We start from the raw sequence: 22,293 nt of genomic DNA on the forward strand, positions 1-22,293 counted from the left end.
GGAAATGGAAGACATATAAGACCACTGATAATCTCCCTCGATCTGGGGCTCCATGCAAGATCTCACCCCGTGGGGTCAAAATGATCACAAGAACGGTGAGCAAAAATCCCAGAACCACACGGCGGACCTAGTGAATGACCTGCAGAGAGCTGGGACCAAAGTAACAAGGCCTACCATCAGTAACACACTACGCCGCCAGGGACTCAAATCCTGCAGTGCCAGACGTGGCCCCCTGCTTAAGCCAGTACATGTCCAGGCCCGTCTGAAGTTTGCTAGAGAGCATTTGGATGATCCAGAAGAAGAGTGGGAGAATGTCATATGGTCAGATGAAACCAAAATAGAAGCATGGAGGTGGAAACATCATGCTTTGGGGCTGTTTTTCTGCAAAGGGACCAGGACGACTGATCCGTGTAAAGGAAAGAATGAATGGGGCCATGTATCGTGAGATTTTGAGTGAAATCTTCCTTCCATCAGCAAGGGCATTTAAGATGAAACGTGGCTGGGTCTTTCAGCATGACAATGATCCCAAACACACCACCCGGGCAATGAAGGAGTGGCTTTGTAAGAAGCATTTCAAGGTCCTGGAGTGGCCTAGCCAGTCTCCAGATCTCAACCCCATAGAATATCTTTGGAGGGAGTTGAAAGTCTGTGATGCCCAGCAACAGCCCCAAAACATCACTGCTCTAGAGGAGATCTGCATGGAGGAATGGGCCAAAATACCAGCAACAGTGTGTGAAAACCTTGTGAAGACTTACAGAAAACGTTTGACCTCTGTCATTGCCAACAAAGGGTATATAACAAAGTATTGAGAAACTTTTGTTATTGACCAAATACTTATTTTCCACCATAATTTGCAAATAAATTCATAAAAAATCCTACAATGTGATTTTCTGGATTTTCTTCCTCATTTTGTCTGTCATAGTTGAAGTGTACCTATGATGAAAATTACAGGCCTCTCTCATTTTTTTAAATGGGAGAACTTGCACAGTTGGTGGCTGACTAAATACTTTTTTGCCCCACTGTACATTGTTGAAGTTTAATTCAATAAGACAAACAAAGAAGAGTTTGAAAGGAGGACCAGAAAAATAATGTTTGGGAAAGATTTGGTGAAGTAGTAAAAGAGGATGACAGCAGTGCTGGCTATGTTATGTGGTGAAGTAGTAAAAGAGGATGACAACAGCAGTGCTGGCTATGTTATGCGTGATGATTCAGATAGGCCTATGGCATGTCAAGGGAATGGCATGTTCAGATGGGTTAAATGGACACTTGAAATCTGGACACTGACTGTAGGTCTGTAACGTCTCACATGGCCTTAATATTAACTCCTGCAGAATTAAGCATGTATTACTGTAAAATGATACACCAAATGTTGGCAACGTTATGACTCGGGAACAGGAGTGGAGAAATATGATTTATTTATTTCTGCATCTTGAGAGAATGCAATGCTCAGTTAGATACCTTCTGTAGAGGTTCTGTCTTCATCATAAACACTGATAGTATTTTAACCACATAAGATTTCAGTTCGGCTTTCATGTATATTTTATTAGAAACCCGTTGGGTCATTTTCACAGCTTTCTTTCTCCTTAACCGGTCAAACTGATGTCGTTTTGGACATTTTGCACTGAAAATCTTTCCCGAATTGTTTATTTATTTCTATATATTTTTTGTTGGTGTTATTGTGTTTTCTCCCCGGTCCCTAAATGTCTTTGCTACACGAAAGATGACAGAGAGAACTTTACCGATGTCAACTAGATTGAAGCATTAATTCTATCGATCTATTACATTATTCTGCTGAGCAAGGGTTTATTTAGTCTTCTAGGGCAACAAGTAAGCTACATGTATCTAAGTTGACTAACAAATTCCCCTCAGATATAGATCTATTTACGCTGCCTTCAGCTATTTCAAACATAGATTCAACCACAAAGACCAGGGAGGTGATTCAACCACAAAGACCAGGGAGGTATTCCAACCACAAAGACCAGGGAGGTATTCCAACCACAAAGACCAGGGAGGTATTCCAACCACAAAGACCAGGGAGGTATTCCAACCACAAAGACCAGGGAGGTATTCCAACCACAAAGACCAGGGAGGTATTCCAACCACAAAGACCAGGGAGGTATTCCAACCACAAAGACCAGGGAGGTTTTCCAACCACAAAGACCAGGGAGGTTTTCCAACCACAAAGACCAGGGAGGTTTTCCAACCACAAAGACCAGGGAGGTTTTCCAACCACAAAGACCAGGGAGGTTTTCCAACCACAAAGACCAGGGAGGTTTTCCAACCACAAAGACCAGGGAGGTTTTCCAACCACAAAGACCAGGGAGGTTTTCCAACCACAAAGACCAGGGAGGTATTCCAACCACAAAGACCAGGGAGGTATTCCAACCACAAAGACCAGGGAGGTATTCCAACCACAAAGACCAGGGAGGTATTCCAACCACAAAGACCAGGGAGGTTTTCCAACCACAAAGACCAGGGAGGTTTTCCAACCACAAAGACCAGGGAGGTATTCCAACCACAAAGACCAGGGAGGTTTTCCAATGCCTGTCAAAGAAAGGCATCTATTTGTAGATGGGTAAAATAAAATCAGACATTGAATATCTCTTTGTTATTAATTACACTTTCTGAAGGCTCTGTATCAGTCAAGGGGTATGAATACCTTCTGAAGGCTCTGTACCAGTCAATGGGGTGTGAATACCTTCTGAAGGCTCTGTACCAGTCAAGGGGTGTGAATACCTTCTGAAGGCTCTGTACCAGTCAAGGGGTGTGAATACCTTCTGAAGGCTCTGTACCAGTCAGGGGGTGTGAATACCTTCTGAAGACTCTGTATCAGTCAAGGGGTGTGAATACCTTCTGAAGGCTCTGTACCAGTCAAGGGGTGTGAATACCTTCTGAAGGCTCTGTACCAGTCAAGGGGTGTGAATACCTTCTGAAGGCTCTGTACCAGTCAAGGGGTGTGAATACCTTCTGAAGGCTCTGTACCAGTCAAGGGGTGTGAATACCTTCTGAAGGCTCTGTACCAGTCAAGGGGTGTGAATACCTTCTGAAGGCTCTGTACCAGTCAAGGGGTGTGAATACCTTCTGAAGGCTCTGTATCAGTCAAGGGGTGTGAATACCTTCTGAAGGCTCTGTACCAGTCAGGGGGTGTGAATACTTTCTGAAGGCACTGAATCTCCCTGGAGATGTTAGATTGTAGTTATGAAGAGGTCTTTACTTGACGTTGTGTTCTGTCTCTTCAGGGCACCAATGAGATCCTGAGGATGTACATAGCTCTGACTGGGATGCAGTATGCTGGAAAAATACTGACAGGCAAAATCAAGTAAGTAACTTTTTGGACGACCTGACCAAATTCATATAGAAATGTGAGTTATAGATCTGGCATTCGCATTGGAAGCAAGTCTAAGAATCGGTAGATCTGTTCTATTTTTTTCTATTTCTGAGTTTTTTTTCCGTCTTTTGGTTTTGTACACCAGCTTCAAACAGCTGAAAATACTATTATTGGTGATGGAAAACATATTTCACAGAGGTTTAGATGGTACAATGGTTCTCCACACTATACTTGCCTGTTTTGTCACAAACTGAAATTAGGCGAACTATTACAATTTTAGCAACCATGAAATGGTGGTGTGATTTCTGCATATGGCACCTTTTTAAGAAAGTTACAGGACCAAAAGTACGTGCTCGTCAAACATCTCATTCCCAAATCATGGGCATTAATATGGAGTTGTTCCCCCCTTTGCTGCTATAACAGCCTCCACTCTTCTGGGAAGGCTTTCCACTAGATCATTGCTGCAGGGACTTCAGCCACGAGCATTTGTGAGATCGGGCACTGATGTTGGGCAATAAGGCCTGGCTCACAGTTTGCGTTCCAATTCATCCCAAAGGTGTTCGATGGGGTTGAGGTCAGGGCTCTGTGCGGGCCAGTCAAGTTCTTCCACACAATCTCAACAAAACATTTCTCTATGGACCTCGTTGAAATTCACAGAGCTCTTCAGTAAGGCCATTCTACTGCCAATGTTATACTATGGCAATTGCATGGCTGGTTTAGATTTTATTCACCTGTCAGCAACGTGTGTGGCTGAAATAGCCGAATCCACTCATTTGAAGGGGTGTCCACATACTCTTGTGTGTGTATATATATATATATATATATATATATATATATCAGCTCAATTCATTACATTTCTATCTGTAACATTCTGAAATTGTCATCTGTCTCTCTGCCTTGTCCAATCAGGGAGATGAAGAAGGGGAATGTGGGTGTGGCCTTGGAGATGTTGGGCAGGAAGTTGGGAGACGCGTTGGGGAGGAAGGTGGACCTTGGACTGACTGGGATGGATGGGGTGGTGCATCCTGGTCTGGCGGTGCGTACCTTATTTAACCTATAACCCCTAACCCTGGGACTGAATGGGACGGTACGTACCTCATATGCAGTACTACAGTGCATTCGGAAAGTATTCAAACCCCTTAACTTTTTCTTCATTTTGTTATGTTACAGCCTTATTCTAAAATAGATTCAATTGTTTTTTACCCCTCATCAATCTCATCAATATCTCATAATGACAAAGCAAAATGTTTTTATGTGCAAATTTGTAAAAAATAAACTATCACATTTACTTGAGTATTCAGACCCTTTACTCAGTACTTTGTTGAAGCACCTTTGGCAGCGATTACAGCCTCGAGTCTTCTTGGGTATGACGCTACAAGCTTGTCACACCTGTATTTGGGGGGTTTCTCAAAATAAATTATCTGCAGATCCTCTCAAGCTCTGTCAGGTTGAATGGGAAGCGTCACAGCTATTTTCAGGTTTCTCCGGAGATGTTAGATCAGGTTCAAGTCCGGGCTCTGGCTGGGCCACTCAAGGACATTCAGAGACTTGTCCCGAACCCACTCCTGCGTTGTCTAGGTTGTCAAATAGCCCTTACACAGCCTGGAAGTGTGTTGGGTCATTGTCCTGTTGAAAAACAAATGATAGTCCCACTAAGCGCAAACCACATGGGATGGTGTATCGCTACAGAATACTGTGGTAGCCATGCTGGTTAAATGTGCCTTGAATTCTAAATAAATCACTGAGTGTCACCGGCAAAGAACCCCCACACCATTTCACCACCATGCTTCACAGTGGGAACCACACATGCGGAGACCATCCGTTCACCTACTCTGCATCTCACAAAGACACAGCGGTTGGAACCAAAAACCTAAAAAAAAACTCACATCAGACTAAAGGACAGATTTCAACCGGTCTAATATCCATTGCTTGTGTTTCTTGGCCCAAGCAAGTATCTTCTTCTTATTGATATCCTTTAGTAGTGGTTTCTTTGCAGCAATTCGACCATGAAGGCCTGATTCATGCAGTATCCTCTGAACAGTTGTTGCAAAGGGTCTGTTTCTTGAACTTTTGTGAAGCATTTATTTGGCCTGCAATTTCTGAGTCTGGTATCTCTAATGAACATCCTCTGCAGCAGAGGTAACTCTGGGTCTTCCTTTCTTGTGGTGGTCCTCATGAGAGACAGTTTCATCATTGCGCTTGATGGTTTTGCGACTGCACTTGAAGAAACGTTCAAAGTTCTTGAAATCTTCCGGATTGACTGACCTTCATGACTTAAAGTAATGATGGACTGTCGTTTCTCTTTGCTTATTTGAGTTGTTCTTGCCATAATATGGACTTGGTCTTTTACCGAATAGTGCTGTCTTCTGTATACCAGCCCTACCTTGTCACAACACTATTGATTTGGCTCAAACGCATTAAGAATGAAAGAAATTCCACAAATTAACTTTTAACAAGGCACACCTGTTAATTGAAATGCATTCCAGGTGACTACCTCGTGAAGATGGTTGAGAGAATGCCAAGAGTGTGCAAAGCTCTCAAGGCAAAGAATCTCAAATATAAAATATATTTTGATATGTTTAACACTTTTTTTTTTTTTTTGGTTACTACATGATTCCATATGTGTTATTTCAATGTTTTGATGTCTTCACTATTATTCTACAATGTAGAAAATAGGAATGAGTAGATGTGTCAACTATTGACTTGTACTGTATGTAGAAGTTTTTTTTCTTCAAACTTCAAAACTGTGTTGGCTTTGTCATTATGGGGTATTGTGTGTAGATTGATGAGGGGGGAAAAATATTTTATCCATTTTAGAATAAGGCTGTAATGTAACTGTGGAAAAAGTCAAGGAGTCTGATTACTTTCTGAATGGACTGTATATAATACTATAAACATGGCTGGAACATCCTAGTGTGGTGGAATTGTTTTGAACCTTATTGATCCCCACAGGCTTACAGTACACGTTGTTACCATAAGTCAGGGTTCCCTAACTGGTGACCCACTGGCCGGATTTGGCCCGCTGGTTATTTTATTTGTGTAATTGTTGGACCTAAAGTACTGTTAAAAATAAGCTCCAAGTGATACAATTTTGGGAAAATCTGTTCCAAAGTATTCCCACACATGAGAGATATTTGTGATCGTATACTAAGCAAGGTTTGAAATTATTGTTTTAGTTAAATATTATATTGGGTTTGGGCTTCTTGCTGTCAATTTGCACTCTACAAATAATTAGTAATTATGTTCTGACCATCTGCTCAAGAAAACATCATCCTGCAACGTTCTAGTTGATGATCCCCGTAAGTCCCATCATTTAGTCTGGTTAAGAAGAGCCCTTATCTAGTGAACTCAGCAGTGGTCAAGCCCTTTCTAAATGACCTACTGGAATACCTTGAAATGGGGACAAAGTTAGACATTTTCTCATGTTACTTTATTTTATTTTTATGTTTTTTTAATTATTTCTTTTAGTGGGTGGATCAGCTTTAATATTGAGCATAGATTGTTGCTTTCATCAATATAATTGTCTGCATCATTTCCATCCTCCATATTTTTGGAGGTAAATATATACACTACTGTTCAAAAGTTTGGGGTCACTTGGAAATGTCCTTGTTTTTTTTTTTCTAAAGAAAAGCAAAAATTTTTGTCCATTAAAATAACATCAAAATTATCAGAAATACATGTAAATGTTAATGTTGTAAATGACTATTGTAGCTGGAAACAGAATATCTACATAGGCCCATTATCAGCAACCATCACTCCTGTGTTCCAATGGCATGTGGACGTTTCTTAGTGACCCCAAACTTTTGAACACACTTTTTAAAGAATATACCTTCTTCCCTTATTGTTCCCCACAAACCCTACCACCCCTCCCCCAAGTGGAGTAAACTAATAAACAATAACAATTAAGTTTGCTGATGACCCAACAGTGATAGGCCTGATCACCGACAATGATGAGACAGCCTATAGGGAGGAGGTCAGAGACCTGACCATGTGGTGCAAGGACAACAACACAGCTGTCAATATTTTGGTCCTTAAATGAAACTGGTATATATTTTTACTTATCACAATTTTCTTTAACCAATTTTGGTCTTTAATGCAAAGTTGGTACTTGAAAGTATTAGTAAAATGTATTGAACTTGCGAATTAATTTCCAGGCAGACCTACCACGTTTTATTTCCTCAGGTGTTTCAGGCGAGCTCGCTCATTCCACCCACACTGCCACTTGGACAAGGCAGGTACTAAACAGACTGATTAGGCGCCACCAAGCGTCACATCGATAGCTAAAATGACGGGCAAATGTTGATTTTAAATTCTGCGTTTTGTGTGAATGGAACGTTACTGGGATCTTTTATTTCAGCTCATGAAACATGGTACCAACACTTTACATGTTGGGTTTTATATTTTTGTTCAGTATAGTTGACCCACCTTTTTTACCACTGTCACTGGACCCCACCAACCCACACTGTGTAAGGTGCAAAACGTGTCAGACTGACATTGCGAGTGGGTGAACTGGCCCCGAAGAGCCTCATGAAGGGGAAAAGACAACGCTGCATCCTGTGCTGGCACCAGTTCTACATTGTGACATTTTCTTTGCAACAACCTTCAGAGCTTTTTTGCCAATTGCCTCATTCTTGGGGCACCCGCAATATTCCGCTTTATCAAGCAGCAGCCGTGCTCCTGCCGTTCCCGTGCTCCTGCCGTTCCCGTGCTCCTGCCGTTCCTGTGCTCCTGCCGTTTTCCTCACACAGCCCACTTGCCATTCTCCAGACCGGCGACACTAAAGCTGCCAGTCGGAAGCGACTAGAAACAGTTGAATAATAATAACATTTACAAATTGATGGTCCTTGAAAATAAATATTATTGCTTGAAAAAGTACTTGAATGTCCTTGAATTTGACTTGCCACTGTCAGTACAAACCCTGCATTCTGTCACATGTTGTTTTAGAACCATTCTGTCACTTCGGTGGGAAGGATCTAATGCAGAGTTTCCCAACCCTCTCCTCGGGCATCCCACACGTTCCGCGTGTTTCTTTTAACCCTAAACTGGTGCACCTGATTCAATTAGTCAACTAATCATCAAGCCTTTGACTAATTGAATCAGGTAGGCCTGTTTAGGGTTAAAACAAATTCCTCAAAAGTCTGAGGTGGCCGAGGAGAGTGTTGGGAAACCATGATCTAATGAGTGAATGGAATGTATAAATAAAGTCATAGTTTCCCTGTCCCCTATTCTCTCCCAGGACAGTGCCAAGAAACTGGAGCAGAACGTGGCCCATTTTGGCTCCACAGTGGAGAACCTGCTGTACAGATATGGAAAGGTACATTATAGCCCTGACTTATTCCACATTTTGTCATTACAGCCTGAATTCAAAATAGATGAAAGAAAAACAATTCTCCCCCATCTACACATAATACCCCATAATGACAAAGTGAAAATGTGTTTTTGGACATTTCAAATGTATTGAAAATTAAATACGGAAATCTCATTTACATAAGTATTCACACCCCTGAGTTCTAATACATGTTAGAATCACCTTTGGCAGCGATTCCAGTTGTGAGTATTTCTGGGTAAGGATAATCAATCAATCAAATGTATTTATAAAGCCCTTTTTACATCAGCCGATGTCACAAAGTGCTATACAGAAAACCATCCTAAAACCCCAAACATCAAGCAATGCAGATGTAGAAGCATGGGGTCTAGGAAAAACTCTGTAAGAGCTTTCCACACCTGGATTGTGCAACAGTTGCCTATTTATTATTTTAAAAATGAATCAAGTTCGGTCAAATTGTTTGTTGATCATTGCTAGACAACCATTTTCAGGTCTTCCCATAGATTGTCAAGCCAATTTAAGTCAAAACTTTAACTCAGCCACTCCGGTTGTCCTGCTAAAAAGTGAATCTCCCAGTGTCTGGTGGAAAGCAGACTGAACCAGGTTTTCCTCTAGGATTTTGCCTTTGCTTAGATCCATTTTTGTTCATTTTTATCCTTAAAACTCTGCAGTCCTTAACGATAACAAGCATACCCATAACATGATGCAGCCACCACCATGCTTGAAAATATGGAGTGGGACTCAGTGATGTATTATGTTGGGGCAAATCCAACACAATACAACTCTTTGTGTTCAGGACAAAAAGTTCTTGCCACCTTTGCAGTTTTACTTCAATGCCTTATTGCAAACAGGATGTATGTTTTGGAATATTTTTTATTCTGTACAGGCTTCCTAACTATGATGTTGTGGATATTTTTTTATTTAACCTGGCAAGTCATTTAAGAAAAAATTATTATTTCCAATGACGGCCTTCCCCATGCCAAACCTGGACGATGCTGGGCCAATTGTGCACCGCCCTATGGGACTCCCAATCACGGCCGGATGAGAACCAGGGACTGCAGTGACACCGCTTGCACTGAGATCCAGTGCCCTTCTAGCTGTCTCTATGTAGAACAACAATCTAATATGACCCATGGACCTTCTAGCTGTCTCTATATAGAACAACAATCTAATATGACCCATGGACCTTCTAGCTGTCTCTATGTAGAACAACAAAAAGTAAGAAAAATGCCTCACAGTCATCAATCTAGCTAAGAGATCATTATTAAATATATTTTAAGTGATTGGTAAGAATAAACTAGATCAATGATAATTCATTAACTTGCCCAAGCTTCCCCCATTTCTCCTTCGCCCAAATCCAGATAGCTGATGTTCTGAAAGAGCTGCAAAATCTGGACCCCTACAAATCAGCTGTGCTAGACAATCTGGACCCTCTCTTTCTAAAATTATCCACCGCAATTGTTGCAACCTCTATTACTAGCCTGTTCAACCTCTCTTTCGTATCGTCTGAGATCCCCAAAGACTGGAAAGCTGCCGCGGTCATCCACCTCTTCAAAGTGGAAGACACTCTAGACCCAAACTGCTACAGACCTATATCTATCCTACCCTGCCTTTCTAAGGTATTTGAAAGCCAAGTTAACAAACAGATCACCGACAATTTCAAATCCCACCGTACCTCCGCTGTGCAATCTAGTTTCCTAGCTGGTCATGGGTGCACCTCAGCCATTGAATTTAATATATTTGCAAACATGTCAAAAACATGTTTTCACTTTGTTATTATGGGCTAGTGTGTGTGTGTGTGTGTGTGTAGATGGGTGTGGGAAAAAATGAATTGAATCCATTTTGAATGTAAGGGTTTATTGCAGGGGAAAGTGTTGCATTGGTTCTCAACTGGTGTTGCTCACTGGGGAGCCAGACCCAGCCAACCAGAATGAGTTTTTCTCTAAGGGCTTTTATTATAGACAGAAATACTCCTCAGCACTCTCTCAGACGATCCTGCAAGAAGCCAGATGTGGAGTTCCTGGGCTGGCGTGGTTACACGTGGTTTATGGTAGAGAAATTAACATTTAAATTCTCTGGCAACAGCTCTGGTGGACATGCCTGCAGTCAGCATGCCAATTGCATGCTCCCTCAAAACTGCACATTTTAGAGTGGCCTTATATTGTCCCCAGCACAAGGTGCACCTGTGTAATGAGCATGCTATTTAATCAGCTTCTTGATATGCCACACCTGTCAGGTGGATGGATTATCTTAGCAAAGGAGAAATGCTCACTAACAGGGATGTAAACAAATTTGTGCACAAAATTTGAGTATGGAAGATTTCTGGGGTCTTGTATTTCAGCTCATGAAACACGGGACCGAAACTTTGCATCTTGCTCATATATATATATATATATATATATATATATATATATATATATATATATATATATATATACATACATACACACACACACACACACACACACACACACACACACACACACACACACACACACACACACACACACACACACACACACACACACACACACACACACACACACAGTGGGGCAAAAAAGTATTTAGTGAGCCACCAATTATGCAAGTTCTCCCACTTAAAAAGATGAGGCCTGTAATTTTCATCATAGGTACACTTCAACTATGACAGACAAAATGAGAAAAAAAATCCAGAAAATCACATTGTAGGATTTTTATGAATTTATTTGCAAATTATGGTGGAAAATAAGTATTGACGAATAAGAGTCGACGGCATCCAGTCAGAGCCGTTGGAGTTGGTTAAAGGGGTCCCACAAGGTTCTATACTTGGTCCATTACTGTTCACTCTCTACATAAACAATATCGGTGATGAGATAGTGTCAAATTAATTTATATGCTGATGACACTGTCATGTACTCTATCACTTCAACGGCTGACCAAGCATTATCACTATTGGAGACAAATTTTAAGATATTACAAGGGTCTTTTATACAGCTGAAACTTGTTTTAAATGCAAAAACACATTTTATGATTCAAAAAAGTTCAAAAAGTTGGTTGAAAATACACCTGCACTTACGAGCTTAGATGGTTCTCAAATGAATCAGGTCTCTGCATATAAATACTTAGGGATATGGTTGGATGATGAACTGTCTTTTAAAATGCATATTGACCAACTTTGTAAACGGCTAAAAATCATGCTAGGCTTCCTCTATAGAAACAGGACATGTTTGTCCTCTACAAATACAAGACAAATTGTGCAACTGCTACTTTTATGTCTGTTATAGTTTATGGGGATATTATTTACATGCATGCTACGGCATCAACACTTAAATCGCTGGATGCTGCTTATCATTGCGCACTTAGGCTTATTACGGGTGCTAGCTACAGAACTCACCACTGTGTTTTATATCGTAATGTGGGTTGGACTTCGCTGTCCGTGAGACGAGAGCAACATGCTCTCATGTTTGTCTATAAATCACTTCTGAATAAGCTACCTTCTTATTTATCATCACTCATCAATATTAGAATTCCTAAAACCAGGTCTCAAGCATGGATTACACTTGAGGCCCATGCGATTTCCACAGAGTTGGGTATGGATTACACTTGAGGCCCATGTGATCTCCACAGAGTTGGGTATGGATTACACTTGAGGCCCATGTGATTTCCACAGAGTTGGGTATGGATTACACTTGAGGCCCATGCGATTTCCACAGAGTTGGGTATGGATTACACTTGAGGCCCATGTGATCTCCACAGAGTTGGGTATGGATTACACTTGAGGCCCATGCGATTTCCACAGAGTTGGGTATGGATTACACTTGAGGCCCATGTGATTTCCACAGAGTTGGGTATGGATTACACTTGAGGCCCATGCGATTTCCACAGAGTTGGGTATGGATTACACTTGAGGCCCATGTGATCTCCACAGAGTTGGGTATGGATTACACTTGAGGCCCATGTGATCTCCACAGAGTTGGGTATGGATTACACTTGAGGCCCATGTGATCTCCACAGAGTTGGGTATGGATTACACTTGAGGCCCATGTGATCTCCACAGAGTTGGGTATGGATTACACTTGAGGCCTATGTGATCTCCACAGAGTTGGGTATGGATTACACTTGAGGCCCATGTGATTTCCACAGAGTTGGGTATGGATTACACTTGAGGCCCATGTGATCTCCACAGAGTTGGGTATAGATTCCACTTGAGGCCCATGTGATCTCCACAGAGTTGGGTATGGATTACACTTGAGGCCCATGTGATCTCCACAGAGTTGGGTATGGATTACACTTGAGGCCCATGTGATCTCCACAGAGTTGGGTATGGATTACACTTGAGGCCCATGTGATTTCCACAGAGTTGGGTATGGCTGCCTTTTCCTGTTACACTCCTTGCCTATGGAATAGCCTGCAGACTAAACTTAAACTTGAGACTCTTGTCCCCCTGTCGCCCATTTTAAACATTTATTGGAGCATTTTTGTATTGCTTGTAACTGTTTTGGGTAATGCAAGTTCTTGTGCTGTTAGGGGAATAACCTGTATGTAAATGTAATCTGTTGCTGTATTTATTTGTGTTATCTGTGATGGTTTTGTTTCTCTTGTGTAGTTTCTTAATCATTGTACCTAAACTGTATGTGTAAACATGTATACGCAGGGCCCAGCTGTGAAAGAGACCTTTGTCTCAGTCTGTTGTTGAAATAAAGAATAATTATAAGAATAATAATACACGTTAGAATAAAGCTGTAAAGTAACAAAATGTGGAAAAGGTGAAGGGGTCTGAATAGTTTCAGAATGTGTCTTTCTGTTCCTCCAGACGATAGTAGAGGAGCAGCTGATCCTGAAGCGTGTTGCTGACGTCCTGATCAACCTGTACGCCATGACAGCCGTCCTATCACGATCTAGTAGATCTATCTCTATAGGGCTCAGGAACCACGACCATGAGGTAATACTGTACTATACTATCACCATCTTGTTGATATACAGTGTTGTAAAGTATTTCCCCCCTTTCTGATTTTGACCATGTGTAAGCCAAACACTGCATTCCACATTAAGAACCTCAGAATGTCAGGCCATCCATCTGTGAGCTGAAGCTCAACTGGGTGTATGACAATGATCCAAAACACACAATCAAGTCAACATGAAAATGGCTAAAAAGCGACTCATTTCAAGTTTTGGAATGGCCTAATCCAGACCTAATCACAAGTGAGATGTTGCAGGACTTGAAACGAGCAGTTCTGGTGTCACTGAGTTAAGCAGTTCTGCATGGAAGAGTGGGCCAAAATTCCCCACAGCAGTGTTAGACTGATCAACAGGCATTGCAGCTAAAGGTGGCACAACCAGTTATTGAGGGCAATTACTTTTTCACACGGGGGAATTGGGTGTTGCAAAACTTTGTTTATTAAATTAAATAAGTGTCACATTTGTGTTATTTGTTCATTCCGGTTCCCTTTATCTATTATTAGGTTTTGGTTGAAGAACATTCTGTATAAAAAAAAAATTTAAAAGAGACAATCAGAAAGGGGGGAAATACTTTTTCACGCCACTATCTCTATAGGGCTCAGGAACTATGACCATGAGGTAGTACTGTACTATACACTATCTCTATAGGGCTCAGGAACTATGACCATGAGGTAGTACTGTATTGTACTATACACTATCTCTATAGGGCTCAGGAACTATGACCATGAGGTAGTACTGTACTATACACTATCTCTATAGGGCTCAGGAACTACAGCCATGAGGTAGTACTGTATTGTACTATACACTATCTCTATAGGGCTCAGGAACTATGACCATGAGGTAGTACTGTACTATACACTATCTCTATAGGGCTCAGGAACTATGACCATGAGGTAGTACTGTATTGTACTATACACTATCTCTATAGGGCTCAGGAACTATGACCATGAGGTAGTACTGTACTATACACTATCTCTATAGGGCTCAGGAACTATGACCATGAGGTAGTACTGTACTATACACTATCTCTATAGGGCTCAGGAACTATGACCATGAGGTAGTACTGTATTGTACTATACACTATCTCTATAGGGCTCAGGAACTATGACCATGAGGTAGTACTGTATTGTACTATACACTATCTCTATAGGGCTCAGGAACTATGACCATGAGGTAGTACTGTATTGTACTATACACTATCTCTATAGGGCTCAGGAACTATGACCATGAGGTAGTACTGTACTATACACTATCTCTATAGGGCTCAGGAACTACAGCCATGAGGTAGTACTGTACTATACACTATCTCTATAGGGCTCAGGAACTATGACCATGAGGTAGTACTGTATTGTACTATACACTATCTCTATAGGGCTCAGGAACTATGACCATGAGGTAGTACTGTATTGTACTATACACTATCTCTATAGGGCTCAGGAACTATGACCATGAGGTAGTACTGTATTGTACTATACACTATCTCTATAGGGCTCAGGAACTACGGCCATGAGGTAGTACTGTACTATACACTATCTCTATAGGGCTCAGGAACTAAGACCATGAGGTAGTACTATACACTATCTCTATAGGGCTCAGGAACTATGACCATGAGGTAGTACTGTACTATACACTCTCTCTATAGGGCTCAGGAACTATGACCATGAGGTAGTACTGTACTATACACTCTCTCTATAGGGCTCAGGAACTATGACCGTGAGGTAGTACTGTACTATACACTATCTCTATAGGGCTCAGGAACTACGGCCATGAGGTAGTACTGTACTATACACTATCTCTATAGGGCTCAGGAACTATGGCCATGAGGTAGTACTGTACTATACACTATCTCTATAGGGCTCAGGAACTACGGCCATGAGGTAGTACTGTACTATACACTATCTCTATAGGGCTCAGGAACTATGACCATGAGGTAGTACTGTACTATACACTATCTCTATAGGGCTCAGGAACTACGGCCATGAGGTAGTACTGTACTATACACTATCTCTTGTTGGGGTAGGGCGTCATTGTAAATAAGAATTTGTTCTTAACTGACTTGCCTAGTTAAATAAAGGGTAAATAAAAATAGAATAAAACATGCAGTAGGATCTAACAACATGGTAATATTTTGTGTTTTATTATATATGTCTTGAAGCTTATTGGTTGCTACACTAATCAACAGCGTAGTATGATTTCTCCCATTCCATTTAGTTTTGGTTGTTTAATTGTTTGCCTTCCTCATATTCTGATGAACTATGTGAGAGCTTCTATTGTTCTAGGTGCTGCTGGCTAACACGTTCTGCACCGACGCCTTCTTCAAGAACAACTACTGGCTAACTCAGCTACAGAGGAGTGAGTAGGACAGAGTCGGCACCCTATTCCCTTTATAGTGCACTACTTTTGATGAGGTCATTGTGGGGTGCTTACATTTATCCTAGTTCACACATGTACTCGTGTATTTTTGCATATCCCAACTATCCCTGACACCTCCAACAGTGACCCTGGAGCCATTAGGGTTAAGTGCCTTGCTCAAGGGCTCATTACACAACGTCCTCAGAGAGAGAGAATCGGTTACACAACGTCCTCAGAGAGAGAGAATCGGTTACACAACGTCCTCAGAGAGAGAGAATCGGTTACACAACGTCCTCAGAGAGAGAGAATCGGTTACACAACGTCCTCAGAGAGAGAGAATCGGTTACACAACGTCCTCAGAGAGAGAGAATCGGTTACACAACATCCTCAGAGAGAGAGAATCGGTTACACAACGTCCTCAGAGAGAGAGAATCGGTTACACAACGTCCTCAGAGAGAGAGAATCGGTTACACAACGTCCTCAGAGAGAGAGAATCGGTTACACAACGTCCTCAGAGAGAGAGAATCGGTTACACAACGTCCTCAGAGAGAGAGAATCGGTTACACAACGTCCTCAGAGAGAGAGAATCGGTTACACAAGGTCCTCAGAGAGAATCGGTTACACAAGGTCCTCAGAGAGAATCGGTTACACAACGTCCTCAGAGAGAGAGAATCGGTTACACAACATCCTCAGAGAGAGAGAATCGGTTACACAACGTCCTCAGAGAGAGAGAATCGGTTACACAACGTCCTCAGAGAGAGAGAGAATCGGTTACACAACGTCCTCAGAGAGAGAGAATCGGTTACACAACGTCCTCAGAGAGAGAGAATCGGTTACACAACGTCCTCAGAGAGAGAGAATCGGTTACACAACGTCCTCAGAGAGAGAGAATCGGTTACGCAACGTCCTCAGAGAGAGAGAATCGGTTACACAACGTCCTCAGAGAGAGAGAATCGGTTACACAACGTCCTCAGAGAGAGAGAATCGGTTACACAAGGTCCTCAGAGAGAATCGGTTACACAAGGTCCTCAGAGAGAATCGGTTACACAACGTCCTCAGAGAGAGAGAATCGGTTACACAACGTCCTCAGAGAGAGAGAATCGTTTACACAACGTCCTCAGAGAGAGGGAATCGGTTACACAACGTCCTCAGAGAGAGGGAATCGGTTACACAACGTCCTCAGAGAGAGGGAATCGGTTACACAACGTCCTCAGAGAGAGAGAATTGGTTACACAACGTCCTCAGAGAGAGAGAATTGGTTACACAACGTCCTCAGAGAGAGAGAATCGGTTACACACCGTCCTCGGAGAGAAAATTGGTTACACAACGTCCTCAGAGAAAATCTGTGACACAACGTCCTCAGAAAGAGAATCGGTTATGCAACGTCCTCAGAAAGAGAATCGGTTACACAAGGTCCTCAGAGAGAGAGAATCGGTTACACTAGGTCCTCAGAGAGAGAGAATCGGTTACACAAGGTCCTCAGAGAGAGAGAATCGGTTACGCAAGGTCCTCAGAGAGAGAGAATCGGTTACGCAAGGTCCTCAGAGAGAGAGAATCGGTTACGCAAGGTCCTCAGAGAGAGAGAATCGGTTACACAGCGTCCTCAGAGAGAGGGAATCGGTTACACAAGGTCCTCAGAGAGAGAGAATCGGTTACGCAAGGTCCTCAGAGAGAGAGAATCGGTTACGCAAGGTCCTCAGAGAGAGAGAATCGGTTACGCAAGGTCCTCAGAGAGAGGGAATCGGTTACACAACGTCCTCAGAGAGAGAGAATCGGTTACACAACGTCCTCAGAGAGAGAGAATCGGTTACACAACGTCCTCAGAGAGAGGGAATCGGTTACACAACGTCCTCAGAGAGAGGGAATCGGTTACACAACGTCCTCAGAGAGAGGGAATCGGTTACACAACGTCCTCAGAGAGATGGAATCGGTTACACAACGTCCTCAGAGAGATGGAATCGGTTACACAACGTCCTCAGGGAGAGGGAATCGGTTACACAACGTCCTCAGAGAGAGAGAATTGGTTACACAACGTCCTCAGAGAGAGAGAATCGGTTACACACCGTCCTCGGAGAGAAAATTGGTTACACAACGTCCTCAGAGAAAATCTGTGACACAACGTCCTCAGAAAGAGAATCGGTTACGCAACGTCCTCAGAAAGAGAATCGGTTACACAAGGTCCTCAGAGAGAGAGAATCGGTTACACTAGGTCCTCAGAGAGAGAGAATCGGTTACACAAGGTCCTCAGAGAGAGAGAATCGGTTACGCAAGGTCCTCAGAGAGAGAGAATCGGTTACGCAAGGTCCTCAGAGAGAGAGAATCGGTTACACAACGTCCTCAGAGAGAGAGAATCGGTTACACAACGTCCTCAGAGAGAGAGAATCGGTTACACAACGTCCTCAGAGAGAGAGAATCGGTTACACAACGTCCTCAGAGAGAGAGAATCGGTTACACAACGTCCTCAGAGAGAGAGAATCGGTTACACAACGTCCTCAGAGAGAGAGAATCGGTTACACAACGTCCTCAGAGAGAGAGAATCGGTTACACAACGTCCTCAGAGAGAGAGAATCGGTTACACAAGGTCCTCAGAGAGAATCGGTTACACAAGGTCCTCAGAGAGAATCGGTTACACAACGTCCTCAGAGAGAGAGAATCGGTTACACAACATCCTCAGAGAGAGAGAATCGGTTACACAACGTCCTCAGAGAGAGAGAATCGGTTACACAACGTGCTCAGAGAGAGAGAATCGGTTACACAACGTCCTCAGAGAGAGAGAATCGGTTACACAACGTCCTCAGAGAGAGAGAATTGGTTACACAACGTCCTCAGAGAGAGAGAATCGGTTACACAACGTCCTCAGAGAGAGAGAATCGGTTACACAAGGTCCTCAGAGAGAATCGGTTACACAAGGTCCTCAGAGAGAATCGGTTACACAATGTCCTCAGAGAGAGAGAATCGGTTACACAACGTCCTCAGAGAGAGAGAATTGTTTACACAACGTCCTCAGAGAGAGGGAATCGGTTACACAACGTCCTCAGAGAGAGGGAATCGGTTACACAACGTCCTCAGAGAGAGGGAATCGGTTACACAACGTCCTCAGAGAGAGAGAATTGGTTACACAACGTCCTCAGAGAGAGAGAATCGGTTACACACCGTCCTCGGAGAGAAAATTGGTTACACAACGTCCTCAGAGAAAATCTGTGACACAACGTCCTCAGAAAGAGAATCGGTTACGCAACGTCCTCAGAAAGAGAATCGGTTACACAAGGTCCTCAGAGAGAGAGAATCGGTTACACTAGGTCCTCAGAGAGAGAGAATCGGTTACACAACGTCCTCAGAGAGAGAGAATTGGTTACACAACGTCCTCAGAGAGAGAGAATCGGTTACACACCGTCCTCGGAGAGAAAATTGGTTACACAACGTCCTCAGAGAAAATCTGTGACACAACGTCCTCAGAAAGAGAATCGGTTACGCAACGTCCTCAGAAAGAGAATCGGTTACACAAGGTCCTCAGAGAGAGAGAATCGGTTACACTAGGTCCTCAGAGAGAGAGAATCGGTTACACAAGGTCCTCAGAGAGAGAGAATCGGTTACACAAGGTCCTCAGAGAGAGAGAATCGGTTACGCAAGGTCCTCAGAGAGAGAGAATCGGTTACGCAAGGTCCTCAGAGAGAGAGAATCGGTTACACAGCGTCCTCAGAGAGAGGGAATCGGTTACACAAGGTCCTCAGAGAGAGAGAATCGGTTACACAAGGTCCTCAGAGAGAGAGAATCGGTTACGCAAGGTCCTCAGAGAGAGGGAATCGGTTACACAACGTCCTCAGAGAGAGAGAATCGGTTACACAACGTCCTCAGAGAGAGAGAATCGGTTACACAACGTCCTCAGAGAGAGGGAATCGGTTACACAACGTCCTCAGAGAGAGGGAATCGGTTACACAACGTCCTCAGAGAGAGGGAATCGGTTACACAACGTCCTCAGAGAGATGGAATCGGTTACACAACGTCCTCAGAGAGATGGAATCGGTTACACAACGTCCTCAGGGAGAGGGAATCGGTTACACAACGTCCTCAGAGAGAGAGAATTGGTTACACAACGTCCTCAGAGAGAGAGAATCGGTTACACACCGTCCTCGGAGAGAAAATTGGTTACACAACGTCCTCAGAGAAAATCTGTGACACAACGTCCTCAGAAAGAGAATCGGTTACGCAACGTCCTCAGAGAGAGAGAATCGGTTACACAACGTCCTCAGAGAGAGGGAATCGGTTACACAACGTCCTCAGAGAGAGGGAATCGGTTACACAACGTCCTCAGAGAGAGGGAATCGGTTACACAACGTCCTCAGAGAGAGAGAATCGGTTACACAACGTCCTCAGAGAGAGAGAATCGGTTACACAACGTCCTCAGAGAGAGGGAATCGGTTACACAACGTCCTCAGAGAGAGGGAATCGGTTACACAACGTCCTCAGAGAGAGGGAATCGGTTACACAACGTCCTCAGAGAGAGGGAATCGGTTACACAACGTCCTCAGAGAGAGGGAATCGGTTACACAACGTCCTCAGAGAGAGAGAATCGGTTACACAACGTCCTCAGAGAGAGAGAATCGGTTACACAACGTCTGTCAGAAAGAAAATCTGTATATTGTTTTATCAGATCATTAGTTGTAGGCTAGTTTGTGTGTGTGTGTGTGTGTGTGTAATGAAGGTAGTTTGTGTGTAGGCTAATGAATGTTATTTTTGTTTCAGACTCACCTGAGAACCAAGATGAGAACATTAAGAAGATCGCCAGGGAGGTTTTGGAGAAGAGAACTTATGTCTGTTCCCACCCTCTGGACAGAACCTTCTAGAACCTGAACAGAATAACAGAACTCTGACTGGAGGAGACATGGTGTCCTATTCCCTATGCAGTGCACTACTTTGGGCCAGAGCCATATGTAGCAACCTAAAAGTGGGGCACTGTAAAGGCATTAGGGGGCCACTAGAGACTGACCTCGGGGTCCTGTGACCCTAAATTTCCATCCATGGCTACATGCCTCTACTTTTCTATTGTTAACTAGCAATAACTAACTCCTCAGTTCTGAAGCAACTCTTGATATGATGTTAATTTAATTATGTATATCATTTATAACTACGATGGAATATAATGACCTTGTTTTACTGATGGTACTTTGGTTGAAGTGAACAGTGGTTGTAGGTTAACGGCCATTTATTCTATTAAAGTGTTGATTTCTTTCATCCAAAGTGCTTCTTGTATTCATAGTGTGGTTTCAGTCTGATGTTGGTCCGAAATGGTACCCTGTTCCCTGAACAATAAGTTGTGCATCATGTAGGGAATGTGGTGCCATTTGGGACTCAAGGTGACATCCCTGGCTGGCTGTCATTGGCCGGCTGACTGTCTGATGTCATAGGGGGTGGTGGGATTCTAGTAGATATGGACTCTCCTCTTCCGTTAGGGGCGGAGCCAACCTCTAGTACTGAAAGGACCTCTGCTTCAGGAACTCCCTGCAGAAAGTGACATCACACTTATGTATTATGGGCCTTTAGGCTGGATAGACCTGAGACGGCTCCTATAGCCATCGGTTACAGACCCTATTTCCCATTTCTAATCAATACTTTTGAAGTCATCTTTATGTCTCTACTGTTATGATTATCTTGTGAACATAATGTTAGTCTGTATGTTAAAGGTTGTGAGGGTACGTGACGTGATGCTTGTTGTGGAAGGAAAGTTGTTGGGGGGATGGTGTTGTCGTCCCAGCTCAGACGGGTCCAGGAACGGTCCCAGGACAAACAACGTGATCTCATCAACTAAGCTGTTAAGAAGCCTTTCGGACCTAGACTTGGCGCTCCGGTACTGCTTGCCATGTGGTAGCAGAGAAAACAGTCTGACAAGAGTGGCTGGTGAGGTGAGGCCAGGCTTTCTGAGAAAGTATTTCATTGGTCGATCCTTCAGCATGTCCTGCAGCTTCCCTGGGTTGGCGCCATCCATGTGGCAGCTCGGATTCAGATATTTAGATTCCGTGTTTAATAGTCACATGTATAGGTGTTATTACAGTGTAAGAGTCACATGTATAGGTGTTATTACAGTGTAATAGTCACATGTACAGGGTTGCAGGTGTTATTAGTGTTTAATAGTCACGTACAGTGTTGCAGGTGTTAATAGTCACGTACAGTGTTGCAGGTGTTATTACAGTGTTTACTAGTCACATGTACAGGGTAGCAGGTGTTATTACAGTGTTTACTAGTCACATGTACAGGGTTACAGGTGTTATTACAGTGTTTAATAGTCACATGTACAGGGTTACAGGTGTTATTACAGTGTTTAATAGTCACATGTACAGGGTTACAGGTGTTA

The 22,293-nt window shown here is 43.0% G+C and overlaps 1 protein-coding gene across 1 annotated transcript in view; it reads left to right on the top strand.

The window, feature by feature from the left end:
• Positions 1-21,182, top strand: part of LOC139371477 (acyl-CoA dehydrogenase family, member 9) — a 32,819-nt gene extending 11,637 nt beyond the window's left edge. Inside the window, exons 12-17 of the mRNA XM_071111923.1 lie at positions 3,240-3,319; positions 4,238-4,364; positions 8,565-8,642; positions 13,447-13,575; positions 15,872-15,944; positions 20,688-21,182. Of these exons, the coding sequence (XP_070968024.1) occupies positions 3,240-3,319; positions 4,238-4,364; positions 8,565-8,642; positions 13,447-13,575; positions 15,872-15,944; positions 20,688-20,788 (588 nt within the window). The 3' untranslated portion in view covers positions 20,789-21,182. The remainder of the gene's footprint in view (positions 1-3,239; positions 3,320-4,237; positions 4,365-8,564; positions 8,643-13,446; positions 13,576-15,871; positions 15,945-20,687) is intronic.
• The last annotated feature ends 1,111 nt before the right edge of the window (positions 21,183-22,293 follow it).

The sequence above is a fragment of the Oncorhynchus clarkii genome, chromosome 17 (assembly GCF_045791955.1).
Source record: "Oncorhynchus clarkii lewisi isolate Uvic-CL-2024 chromosome 17, UVic_Ocla_1.0, whole genome shotgun sequence".
NCBI classification, from domain to species: Eukaryota; Metazoa; Chordata; class Actinopteri; order Salmoniformes; family Salmonidae; genus Oncorhynchus; species Oncorhynchus clarkii.